The following is a 13,646-nucleotide window of genomic DNA, read 5'->3' on the forward strand; positions in this document are numbered from 1 at the left end:
CTCGGGAACTGTCCGGCTGACTGCGATCTCCCCCAGGAGCTCCTGACGGTGCAGTGGGGTTTCCCTTTGCCTGGAGACCCTGAGAGATGGGCGTAAGCCAGTGCGCATCAGTGCGGAGCCAGTGAAACAGCCTGCAGGAGCCTGACAGCCCGTCGCGGCTCCACAGAGGAGCTCCAAGACACTAGACCAGCGGTGATGGGATTTATTCCTGAAAGCTCATTTAGCATGCTTGATTAAACCATTACAGACTGGGGAAGACCTGAGACCTGGGCCTGACTTCAGCTACAGAAATATGGCTACAAGTTACTGCTCTGTAGATGTTTATTTCACCTTTTTGAAAAAAGTGTTGTAGAAATGAGGACTTTTTGTTCTGCACAGCTGTTTGTCCCTGGGCCGATGTCGTGGGTCTTCACCCATGTGCGCTGGCAGCAGCCAGGCTGTTTTTGTGCTCCGCTATGGTCCTGACCTTGTGTCTTCAGAGCCGGCCGACTGACGCACAGCCCGGGACAGCCTCACTGACCTCTCTGTGCTCTGTGGCAACGCTACCTGCAAACACACTCGTGTAAACATGCCATCTGACCAGCATGCATCCGCACAGCCCCAGAGAGAGCCCTGCTTCATGCAGCGTCACGCAAGAGCTTCCCTGACAGTACTAACAGTACAACAGTGTAATATTCATATTCACCCATCGTTTGCTTGGGCAGGTAAAGGGAGGTTTCATATTGTTAATGCATTTTTCAGCTGGGTTTGAAGCTTTATTTCCAGGGAGAAACAGGCACGTCAAACTTAATTTGCTGCCAAAAACATTTCTATAAAAGTAAAACGGTCAGCACGGAAATAGTTTCCGACACATTTGCGCGACTTGTGAGCTTCCCCAGCCTTGCCCTGTGAGTGGAAGAGTGCCCTCCATGACAAATATCAGGAGCGAGAGAGGGGGAGCAGCAGGTTCTGGTGTCCTCTGATGTCCTGGTGCCTTCAGCACTATCAGCTTGATAACTTCAGGACATCAGAAATGCCTAATAACGTTCTACTTTCACAGAGATATTTTTAGATCTTCTGTTGAACGGAAGAATGAAAAGAAGAAAGAATAGCTTGACAGCTATGAACATAGCCAGGAACCCAAAATAACCCTGTGATGGTGTGACCAGGCCTCTGGCACAGTGGTTGATATCCCAACATCACGTCCTGGTCAACTGCCTTCTTCAATTGACACCTGACAACAGCACTAACCAGGAACAATGCAGCCTGGCCCAGCACAGATTAAAGACCGGGTTCTGCTCCTGCGCACTCTCAAATCCCTTAATCAAACATCCTGTCTCTGCAGGTCACCTTCACACGCAGCTTTTCCAAGCCAGCTGTCCTCAGCTCAGGCAATCAGCTGAACACTCAGTCTTAATGAGGTTTTATCCTGGCGAGCTGAATGGGACAGCCATAGGACAGGCGATACTGCCTCTGGGAGACTCCTGGTGGGATTACAGGGTGGAGAGCCTTGCCGAGCGATCGCTGTCTGAGCAGAGCAGGCAGGAACTGCACGTGTCATTAAAGGGACAAATAGGAGAGCTTCAATCTAGCCAGAAACACTTATGGATTGTTCCTTTATCTTTTTAATTTATTTTATACTGTTGGTAGGGTAGACACCCAACAGGCTGGAAGAAGGACCTGATAATTATCCATCATGCTGTGTTCTATATTCAGTGTGGGTGGGCCTGAGGTCCAGCATGTGTGTTCTGATCCCACAGCTCTGGCAACAACCAATTTTCCACTGCGCCCCTCCCCCATTAGGGAACTCTGAATGGGAGCCTGAGGGTTAAATGGACCTCTCAGGTCTGCTACAGCCCATAATTATATTTATCTCTCTGCAGGTTTGTCCTGTTTAAATATTTCATATAAACCAATATAAAAAATGCCAGATGGCCCACAGTGTAAATTTCTAGTGACAAACTACTAAAACAAAACCACACTCCAGCACAGCCTGCCACACCCTGGTCCTGCTTCCAGCCATGCCCACTCTACTTAAAGCTCAACCCCTTAACCACCTTGACACCATCTTCCAAACTGCAAACCCTTCTGTAAAATAATAAAAAGATTTAATGGGGCAAAATCACTCGTGCAGTTAAGGAGTCAGCAGTCACTCCCAATCACTCAGATGACAGTGAGGCACAGGCAGACGGCTGGACTCAGCTCTCGGACCTCAGTCACTCAGATGACAGTGAGGCACAGGCAGCAGGCTGGGCTCAGCTCTCGGGCCTCAGTCACTCAGATGACAGTGAGGCACAGGCAGCAGGCTGGTCTCAGCTCTCGGGCCTCAGTCACTCAGATGACAGTGAGGCACAGGCAGCAGGCTGGGCTCAGCTCTCGGACCTCAGTCACTCAGATGACAGTGAGGCACAGGCAGCAGGCTGGGCTCAGCTCTCGGGCCTCAGTCACTCAGATGACAGTGAGGCACAGGCAGCAGGCTGGTCTCAGCTCTCGGGCCTCAGTCACTCAGATGACAGTGAGGCACAGGCAGCAGGCTGGGCTCAGCTCTTGGACCTCAGTCACTCAGATGACAGTGAGGCACAGGCAGCAGGCTGGGCTCAGCTCTCGGGCCTCAGTCACTCAGATGACAGTGAGGCACAGGCAGCAGGCTGGGCTCAGCTCTCGGGCCTCAGTCACTCAGATGACAGTGAGGCACAGGCAGCAGGCTGGGCTCAGCTCTTGGGCTGTATCACACACAGCTCTACTGGAGCTGGAGAGCCTGGCCAGCTGGAGCCAGGCCATGTGAAATACCAAGCATGCCCTTTTAGAAGAGCAGTGCTGCCTCTACAAGCTACAGCTAATAATGCAAATTAAGAAAAAAAATAATGCCACTTCAGAAAGAGCCAATATATTGATTAATGTTTTACTTGGAAAAAATAATTCCACTCTGACAGAGTATGAATCAAGTGGGAGTTAATTAAGTGCCAGAGCCTACAGGGGTAATTCACACAACAGTTAATCCAAGGACTGTTGTTATCAGAGAGGGAGGGTGGAAACAATTTGAGCAACAGAATTGAGAGTTCTGCTCAATTCACCATCCTGCAGTTCAGAGTTTGTAGTAATTACTACAGTTTCCCAGAGCTGCTTTTAAAATTCCCTAAACTAATCTACCGGCAACTTGCAGTCACAGTATCCAAGATGCAAAACCAGGCTGGCTAGGGTTCTGCATTAACAAAGCCAAGACCTTTCAAACAGGAAGGAAGACAAATATTAACATTTTGCTGATGAAAACTATGAAGAATTCAGATTTCCAGCCTGCCAGTTGTATTAAACAGCAGTTTTCTGATAACATCAACCTCCCACTGCTCTCTGCTCTCGTGCTGCTATGAGTGAGCGAGATGGAGACGGAACCGCACATATCCTGATCTGTTCCCAAGCAGGCTCAAGACGTGGGGGACTTTTTAAAATGATGGGAAAGAAGAGCTAGTTGGGAAACAGGTGATTTTTTTCAGGGAAACATCGCCGTGTCTTTCAGTGACGTAAGGAATAGCTTTTCAGTGCTTTAGATACAGACGGCCGAAGCAGGTTGCATCTCTGTTAAAGCCACACCATGGGCAGGGTGATTTCTCAAGCCCACCCCAGTCACTCTGCCCTCCCAGACCTGTCACGCTTTATTGCAGAACTCAACCTTGAAGACTAACTGGAAAACAAATAGCAGAGATCTGTACGATCTGCTCTTACAGCTGAGCTATGCCAAGATATTTGTGTACCAACTGAGAGGTCTAATATTAATACAGGAAACAAATCTCACCCAGGACTGTATCGACTGAATCAGATTAACACATGCGTGACTGTTTGTACTTCTCTTCTATGGTCAAGGTGGACTCATTTTTGCACAGGATATGGACATTTTGGCCCCACATCGCAGTGCCGGTGCCCAGCATCACAAGGATTTCTCAGGCCTGTCTTACAGAAAGATGCACATTATGCCCACAATCTGCCATTCTGTAAGATACTACAGCATTTAGCCTTTTGACTGCTAGGCTTGATCATTTTCAAACTGCTTTGACCGCTGCCAAAAGATGTACAACATTGAAATGGAATCAGGAAGATCCACTTGCTGATCTCAGAGAGCACCTTTACTGAGAAGACAGCTGAGGGGCAGTTCACATCCCTTTTACTGAAGTGCCTTCTGGTTACCAACTGCATTTCCCACATTCTTGACGTTAGTTTAGTACCTTGAACAGGGACCTGAATTTGTCATTGTTTCATAATATTTTGTCTCTTTGCCCTATTTTATATCATTGATAGGAGTACAGACAATGTCACTACATGTGTGCTCCGTTATATTGTGTCTAGAAAGCCTAATTAAAAAAAGCACTTTCCAAAAAAGAAGAGGCTTCCAGTCATGAACTCTGCGTCTCCTGTCTGCTCGTCCATCATGCGACAGAAATGCGTGGAATCTCAGACTCTCGAAGATAAAAGGGCCGATTCACTGCATAGCAGCCTGACGGTTTTAATCCAGAGGCGCAGACAAACCTGCCCAGAGAAACGACACTGTTTATCACTGCTTCGCTGCAGTGATTATTTATTCCCGAATGTGGAGGGTGTCTGCTTAGTCTCAGCTTGGCTCAGACAGTCTCCTCTTAAAGAGACATGGCAGGGAGGCACACTGCTGGTCTCCCTCCTCCCACAGGCTGCTCAGCCCCTCGGCCTTCCACTGCCAGAGCCTCCCGTCTGCCTCCAAGAGCCCCGAGCGGCAGCTATCGGCTCAGAGCCCTTCCTACAAAACTGCACATTTCCCCATTTTCACACAGCCAACATACAGCTCGTTGACTGGTATTGAGTAATTTATCACCAGCCGTCAACCTCACCATGCATGGAGGGCTAACAGGATGATGAAGCGTATGATGAAGAGACTGGCTTACAAGGAATTCTGAGGCTCCAGGTCTGTCGGAAAGAGGAAATACCTTCACCGCAGCAACGTTCGCAGCCTGAAGACAAGGAGTTTCTGAGCATTAGGTCTACATTTGTTGTGCTGTAAATCATCCTAGTTGTTTCAAAACCAAAATGTGCCGACACTGCTGGTAACCTGTGTGAGCACATATTGCTTTGGGAAGTAATCAAACCGCTTTCTCTCATGGTAATCACGTAGTCCCTCTGTCCCTGTTTCTCTCCCCAAATTGTATATCTGAACTGGCTCCATCGCTCTGCTCTCCTCCCCACTGAGAGCTGGTGTGTGGGGAGCAGACTGGCGCATCATCCAGGTGGGGCGGCACACTGGTGCTGGTGGAGGGGATTCCCATTACCTGTGAAGCGCTGTGAGTGGAGGGTCCAGAAAAGTGCTAAAGAAGTGTAAAGTTTGTTTATTATAACTACACCCCCTCCTTCACAGACAGGGGTTCCTGCCTTCTCTCCTTCTCCCTCTGGAGTCACATTCACACCGAGCCCCAAGGAGGACAGCTGGCCAGCAGAGAAACCTGCAGCTCCGGGCCGAGAGAGCAGCAGGAGGAAAGCTCAAGTGCTGTTCCACTGTACAGATATCAGTACAGGCTTGTGGTGCAATGACCTGCAGCAAATTGTTTTACTGCTGTGCCACTAAAGGTCCAAAGTCTAATATATCAAATAGACTGCAGAGCAAACTGCAAACACTACTACCAAATTAGACAGGTGACAATTTTTGGCTGTGAACACCCACCGATCAGCCTCCAGACAGATGTCTGTCCCTGCTGAGGGTCTGAACACTGACCCATCCTGGCAGCAGAAGGAACAAGGTGGGAGCACGCCCTGAAGGGCCCCGGTCCAGCTCCTGGAACATGCTGGAACACGCAGCGCACAGGCATAAGCCAGTAAGCTCCACACTGGAACAGCCCGACCCGGAAACGAACCCAGAACCCAGGGGCTGTGAGGCAGCACCACTGTGCTGTCCCAGTATGAACAGTAGAAAGTTGGAGACGCCCTCCATAACGAGAACACTGGCTACACTCAGCACGGTCTTCTGATGAGGCAGAGATCCTCACCCCCGGAACAGGGAAACTACAACCCTGCAGATTACAGAGGAAACTCGAACCATTGAATTGAATTAAATTAACCTTTACTGCCCCTAAGGGGAATTTGTCTGGCACATAAAGAGCTCATAATCCTATAACAAACATATAACATATACAATGGTACAACACCATAATAAAAAACACTCAATCAGAACTCTTCTAGTACCATATGATTAAAAAAAAGAATTAGCTTATAAAGAGTCTAAAAACCATAAGATCCTAAGATCCCTACCTGCAAATATTTTTTCCCCATTGTTCAACAATTGAATGCTTTTAGGTATAAAGGAAGTAAATGCTGTGTTTGTCTTTATACAGGGGATCTGGTACCTCCTCCCAGAGTGGATGAGAGGGGGTAAGATGTGCATTAATGTACATTAATATGTTGCTCTATTATTGGTCATTGAAGACCAATTACGCCAATGATTCTTGAAGGAATGCCTTAGAGAGCTCAGGAAGATTGAGACCTCTAAGGGACTGAGCTCTGCAGGCCCAAGAATGAGGATCACGATCATAGACACGCTCTCACACTCCTCACTCTCCTTGTTCAGAGGAGGCGCGCAATGCGAATGAAACAACCGGAATGAACGAGCACTCTCACGGTCTGAGAGCATGGGAACGTTGTGTTTGAGGAGCAATCCCAGAATCCCCGGGGAGACCGAGGTGTCCGAAAGACAGCGGGTGTCATTCATCAGAGATCTCTGCTGAATATCTCCCTCCCTGATTGTGTCTCATTAGACCAATTTCAGTTTACGAAGCTATAATTTAAACTGAATTACGGTATGACGTAGTTCAGGTGGGTAGCTGCGTCAGCATGCGTAGGCTGCAAAGGAACAAGAAAAAGGTTTATTCCATGCTGAAAAGAGAAAAAGAAAACAACGTTTTGTCCTTGGAGCCTTTTTCAGGTGTGAAGGCTTCACAGCCGAAACGTTGCGTTTTCTTTCTTTTCAGCATGGAATAAACCCATTACTTGTTCCTTTGAATTATGGTATGACTCAGATGGTTTCCTTGCATTTCTGCAGTTAAGGAAGCATTTCAAGTAACAGACTGTCCTGATTCAGCAGGACACAGTGAGCTGAAACGCAACTCATGAAATTTAGGACAGCTGTTCTATCAGATGGCTTTGTTATAAGGAATATCTGGGGTGCTCAATCAGAAAATTAAAGAAACTGTTTCCGTAATTCAGGCTTTGAAAACGGAAAACAGGGAGCGACATAAACGCAGGGAAACAGATAAACGGAGTCCACCGTTGGCAGCAGACGTCCATCATGATTTTCTATTGCTTTCGTGCCGCGTTGACAGGTGAGCTCGGAATAGTGCTGTGCGCGTCAAGTACCGCGGCTTCCGCAGGCCAGATTTTGACTTCTGAAATGAAGTAAAGCAAAGACAGTGAAATACGAGGTGCTGTGCGTGGAGTCCTGCGCCTCTGCCATCGTGCGCTGTTGGATCTTGGCGATGACCGAGACGAGCGCAGAGCCGGCGACTCCCCCGCCACCGCGGTGTTCGAGAGACGCGCTCCGGCCGGGTTCTGGGAAGACAGGTCTAGAGTGTGCTCATATGTGTGGGTGTCAGCTGCTGTCATTTCACAGTGAGGTTTACGGTTAACGCATTCAACTGCAAACTCGCGTGGTAATGAAGACAAACGCTTCGTAGTCATGGCTGGTGTCCGTACAGCCTCCCTTGGTTTGAAGTGAGACGGAATACAGTATATTTTAAAAAAAGGACAAGTCTCGAAACGATTGTCTGTCCTGTCTCAATATTAGAACGAGGCACTTAAAGGGTTTCGTACAAAATGCGACGTCTGTCTTTTTAGCAAAAATTTCCAGATCCCTTCCCTGGCGTCTTTTAGGCTACGACTGAAGGTGGTCAAACAGCGGTTAACAAGTCAGAGTCAGATCACGATGCACTAATCATCCTGCGGTCCAAGAGCTCAGGCACAGTCACAAGTCTGAGCTGCTCCTCTCGGAGGGAGGACGTTTCTTGTTTCGTCTCTTGCGCCGAGTGCGAGGAGTGAAACTGCCCTGTGAAGGGATCCTGCACTTAATCAAGAAAGTCCTTTGCTTTGAGCCCATCGCGTGGGTGGGCTCCTTTCTTTTGTGTGTTGCAGCTCAGCCCCTCAGAAACCCGGTTTGTTGAAGTTTAAACATATTGGATTATTTCTTACAAAATAAATTACAGCAATCTGTTACACTGCCCAAGTCTGGGGAGATGACAGCACGCTGGTGAAATCTCAGCTACAAACCCAAGTAGAAGGCGGTAAATGTTTAATCCACACCGCCCTCAATCCAGTTAAACCCTCGCTAAAGCACCTTTGTTCAACTATAGCCAGTGGGTTAAAGCGCTGTTGTTGCAGCATCTATGGAATTCCAATCAATGACTGATTTACCGACTGTTTTGGTAGCTTTAAAAAAAAATCTCAGAGACTTGTAAATCCTTCAGGAGTACATGTGAGCAGGGGATGTGGCGCTCTGTGGTCTCAGAATGCCTCATCCCATCGACCACAGAGCATTACTATTGAATAACTGGAATATACAGTATAAACACCCACAGGGGTTACCCACAATCCATACACAAGATTAAGTAAACAAATGAAAAAATAATAATTGTCGAAGTGAATATTCTGCGTCTTGTGGTCGCTATTTAACAGTACAAATTGCTTTTAGGAAATATAAAAGCAGAAAGACAAAATGTAGCTCTATTGCTTTATTAAAACCGTCCTAACCCGCGTCTGTCGCTGTGCACTCGCCCACCTCAGCGGTCTGACCTCTCCAGCGGCTTCAAGCTGCCTCCCTCACCTGCTGTTACTGTGATCAGGCCGTGTGTCGGAGGGTTCTGCTTTCGGTGGTTAGTCAATCGGTTTCCTTTATTAGGGCGTGCAGCCTGACATTCTGAGCAATCTGCACGATCATCGCAAATGCGTAAATAAAAACACGAAGCAGAAAGCACAGGAAGTGGAAGCCTACTGTAGGTGAAGCGATGAGGTCGTGAGCGCTGGAAATCGGCGAGAGGACTGATAAAAAGTGCTCATGATAAACGGCATTCGTAAAACCGCTTGCTTAGGAAATGTGCGTCTTCTGCAGGATAAAACAGCGCGAGGCATATATTAATCGGATGCTGACTAATTGCAATCTCTTAATGATGATTAAAAGTGCAGAATCGGTTGATGTGTTTGTATACTGTGGTGAAAGGAGCGGCCAGTGGCCGTCGATGTGCTCCCTTTGCTTACACAGCACTCGCGCACTGGGGAATGTATCGCTTTATCCACAAAATGGTCAAATTCGCACACCTCCATTTTTTATTTTAACAGACATCCATAAAGGCTTTATCTAATGACACCTCGCTGGTTTTATCCTCGCTCAGTCGGAGCTGAAAGCGCCGAGGTATCGAGGACAGACGCGTAGCTGTACTGTGCACACGACCCTGCTGACGTGTAGCCGGATATACATTACTGTATACTGTACAGTATACCTGACATCTGAAGAAGACTCCACTGTCGAAACTCTGTGTTTTCTCTCTTCTTTTTTTCAGCATGGAATAAACCTATTACTTGTTCCATATACAGTACTGTAGACTACAGGAGCGGTATCGGGCGTCTCAGCAGCGTCTTGTTGGATCTTCAATGTTTGTCGGGCATCAGCGCTGCTGTGTGCTCTGGTTCTGAAAGATTTAGACACTAAAACTCACTTCGCTCTGCAGGAGATCCTTCTCGTCCCCAGCATTTTATGAAACTTTCTCATGCTGCCGGGGCGCAAATACACAATTTAGAAGTTTTAAAATGTACTCCCTTAGCAGGTAATAATCCAGAGGCCTTGTCACCCGCAGTGAAGGGAATACAGTTTCCTTACTGCATGGCTACCTACCTAATGCTTGAAAAGCCTAGGTCTTTACAGAGATACCGGGATGATTAATATATATTGTTTTATTAACAAATTCTTAAGATAGCATTCAAAATTAGTGAATACCTGCAAATGTATTCATTTCAAACATTTCTTTAAGTCATACGCACTAAATGAGTTAATTGATTCGTGAAACTGAGACCTGAGCCCAACAACGCGCGCCGGCTCGCCGTGTCCATCAGACCCCGGAATTCTCCTAAAGGAAACCTTCGGCTCCGAGCGCTCATCAAAGCCTCTCAGTCCTGGGAGCACCATCGCTGCCTCGGGAACGTGTCTATACTAGACCAACACGCGCCAACTTTGTCACATTCCTGCACGGTCCTGTCCCAGTCTGCGCGTCTGGAGAGGACTGCAGGCTGGGCGACTCGCTGGAAAAACCCATCGCCAGTCAATTATCAGATCATCTTAACTCCGCTTTAGAAATTATTAGCTAAAATACATGGGACACCAGTAGGCGAAACAACCACTTCAGAAGCTTTAGCGAGGACTACTGGCAAAATGAGCCGGGTGGATCATTTTAAGATACCCTGATCTGTGTAGGTATCGATTTGTCCTGTATTCAACTTGTCCGCACGCTTGGCACTCATGCATCAGGACGCGCACAGAAAACAATATATTTATCAGTTCTCAGAATCCAAAAGTACACCTAATGCTACTCACTCGGAACAGAAGCGCCCCGGTCTCCGGGGTTGTGAAAGAGCGAATTTTAGACCTTTGACTCCAGCCGGGCGGGTGTTTCACGCGAGGAGAGACCAGAGGGCGAGTTCGCCCTCATCCAGCCCCCAGAAAGACATACCTTTTCTAAATTAGCCACATTGTTCTCGCTCTTGTGGAGGAGTTAGAAATGTATTACAAACGGAAGATGTAGGATTTCGAGTTGTGTCGGACGCGTGAGCGCACGGAAACGACCGCTGGGAGCGAGGTCACCCGGCGGACGGAGAAACAAAACGAATTGAGAAGCGTCCAGTTTAAAATGGGGCGATGGTCATTTTTAAAACAGGACGTCACAGCTCCTGTAGCTTCGTCTTTTCCTAGTGTGCTGAGCCTGGCCAAGCCCACGGAACACCCTGTCACTTGAGGCCGTGCGCGGGGCAGCGCAGCCCCGGTCTCCCGGCTCTCCACCCGCGGCAGCGATTAGCTCATTAACACCGACTAGCTCCACAGCAGGTCGAGCGAGAGCTCCTGAAAGACACTGACACGCACGCCGTCAAGCCCGCCAGCGGTTCTCCACTCGGTGTTTCCTTTCTAATTTTACTCCCCACTCCGCTGCCGTGCAGTAGCCCTTTTCTGTTTATCTTCACATTGTTAAAAACAATGGCTCGCGTCCCTCCTCGCCAAGTCCGAATGATCTCATTTGTACAGTATTTAACGCGGGGTTCAAGGGTGTTACAATAATTGCAAGAGCAATAATGAGGTTATTTCGAACATTTACGGACAGCCTGTTAAAAGAAACAAACCACTTAAGTTCACTAGATGGCCGTAAAGCGACGGTTTGTGTTGAGGATATTAGAAGATAAACATACAATTGATTCTACCGAAGAGAGGGATTATAGAAAAACGTGTGTAAAGTGCCAAGTCCCGTTAAACTTCAACTTGCAAGTTTAGCAATTGCACTTGAGATCGAGATTAACATACGAAAAAAACACATTTAGCACTTTTATATTTTCACAATCGCTTGAATTCAACATACAGTAGAAACGTATTTTGTTTTATAAAAAAGCGGTACCTTGAAGACGTCGAGGTCCGGTAGCATCTCCAGTCCCCAGAGCACAGCGGCACATCTTCCAGCGCGCGGAATGGAAGCAGGTAGAATCCGAGTTTGATCAGGCAGGACACATAATCCAGCAGAGCGGAGGGGACAGACAGCGCGACGAGGCTTTCCGTTTGCGATGTCGTGCTCTCTCAGAGAGGACAGCGCCGGTTAGGGTCGGCTGGCTGTCAGGCGGGGAGCGGTACACTTACAGGATCCAAGAACCCAGAAACAGCCACTCCAGCTCCTTGCTCCGACGGTCCCCGTGACGTCACTCCTACGCCCCGGTCAGCGGCCGCAGAAGCAGCAGGGTCCTCGAGGCTGGGGGCAGGGTCGCGCTCCGCTCTGCTGGTCCGACCTGCACAGGTGGGAGCAGGTGACACCTCGCGCAGGGTGCCCGAGCGCCTCAGCTCACACCTTGCTTGTCAGGGACCCTCAGCGCACAGCACACCTGTGAAAACAGCACGCCGCGACTTTCAGGAGCTAAACACAGCGGAACATACCACTTAGAGTGGACTATTTAGTCTATATTCACGGGCTTGTGTGGGGATTTCGCCTGTGGATAAGACTGGGCTCCTGTCTGCTGGTGAAACAGTGTGGAACGCTTTAGTGATGAGTCAGTGAAGAAGGCACCGGACGCGGACACGTGTTCCTCGTTGTGTGTATTTACAACAAAGGCAGGGACAGTGACATAAACACGAGTGTGTATTTGTTTAGCACTCGGGCGGTTAGACTGCGGGGCAAAAGTGGTGCCATCACTGAAATCATTACCTTGGTGGTCTTTCTCATGAAACTGCTGGGGTTAAGACGGCTGTGTACAGCAGCTCCCCGGGGGCGGTCTTCCCGGACTGTGCGCTAGCCTAACGCCGAGCGTCTGCGACATTGACCGCGGTGACTAGCGCTAGACCGTGGGTGGCTATAATTAAGGGTGAAAAGACATCCAAACCCCATTTAATGACAGAACTGTGCCAAAAAGTTACAGGAAGAGGCGACATTATGGAGGAACATTAATACCCCCCTTATCTCTATTTTTCTGTACCCATTCCAACTTCTCTGCGTAGTAACTACGCGAGGACTAGAGTCATCCATCAGCAACGAGAGCTATTAAATCCTGTCACATATCTGACTCAAATCGCCCCTTCAGCTCCTCTCAGCGGACCACGGCGTCAACTGCTTCTCCGCCCTGGGCAGCTTCTCTCCGGGGGTACCGCTGCACAGAGCCCCGGACCCCCGGCCTCACGAACACGGCGTGGACAGAATCAATAAACCTGTACATCGCACTCGTGTCTCGTGTTAATCACAAAGTCAATTGATGCGAATACCCTAATCAATAATCCCTGCAGGACACCGGGGCCAGACGATCACTATCACGAGTCTGAGGCACGACCTCTCTTCCGCCGTTTAAATGGATTTTATAACAAAGGTTCGGGAGGGATGACAACAACCAAGCTCAATCAGACTCAGCTGTCAGTAATTAGCAATCGCTCCTGACAATCCAGTCCTCTCCCAAACGCTATAAATACCTACGAGATCCCTATCTCTCTCTCTCTATTGCATCCCACCTCCATCTCTGTAGCCACCCCGCAGGGTCACCCCGCAGGGGGTCCTGGTCTCCTTGTCCTCTGGCCGGGAGGTCAGAGTTAAGCCACAATTTCACTCCATGTCGCTTTCATCTTGGGTGTTTGTCATTCCTCGTGAATCTGAACAGATTTGTGGTTCTGCTGAATAAACCGTTATATGAAACAAAATTACCGTTCGTGTTTAAGACTCTCAATCTAATCCTGCCTATTGATATTAGATAATCGCTGTATTTGGACAGCTGGGGGTTGTCGAGCGCAAGAGGTCTGGGTTAAATTTTTCTCGACTCACTGCGGCAGCACAACCCGCGCCCCGTGTGTTTCAGGGAGACCTCGCAAGGCTGGGTCAAGACTGAGTCCCCCTCTGGACGGACCGGACGGCCGGGGCTGTGGCTCAGAGCGGGCGCGACAGATCGCG

General features: G+C 48.6%; 1 protein-coding gene across 3 annotated transcripts in view; it reads right to left on the reverse strand.

The window, feature by feature from the left end:
* Positions 1–12,181, reverse strand: part of gcgra (glucagon receptor a) — a 51,543-nt gene extending 39,362 nt beyond the window's left edge. For 2 of the 3 annotated variants that reach the window (XM_088927474.1, XM_088927471.1), the window contains exon 1: positions 11,628–12,181. In XM_088927474.1, coding sequence (XP_088783600.1) covers positions 11,628–11,654 — 27 coding nt within the window. In that variant the 5' untranslated portion in view covers positions 11,655–12,181. The remainder of the gene's footprint in view (positions 1–11,627) is intronic. The other variant, XM_088927473.1, reaches the window with a different exon arrangement.
* Between the last annotated feature and the right edge of the window lie 1,465 nt (positions 12,182–13,646).

Source organism: Atractosteus spatula, chromosome 11 (assembly GCF_055471065.1).
Source record: "Atractosteus spatula isolate fAtrSpa1 chromosome 11, fAtrSpa1.hap1, whole genome shotgun sequence".
In the NCBI taxonomy this organism is placed as follows: Eukaryota; Metazoa; Chordata; class Actinopteri; order Semionotiformes; family Lepisosteidae; genus Atractosteus; species Atractosteus spatula.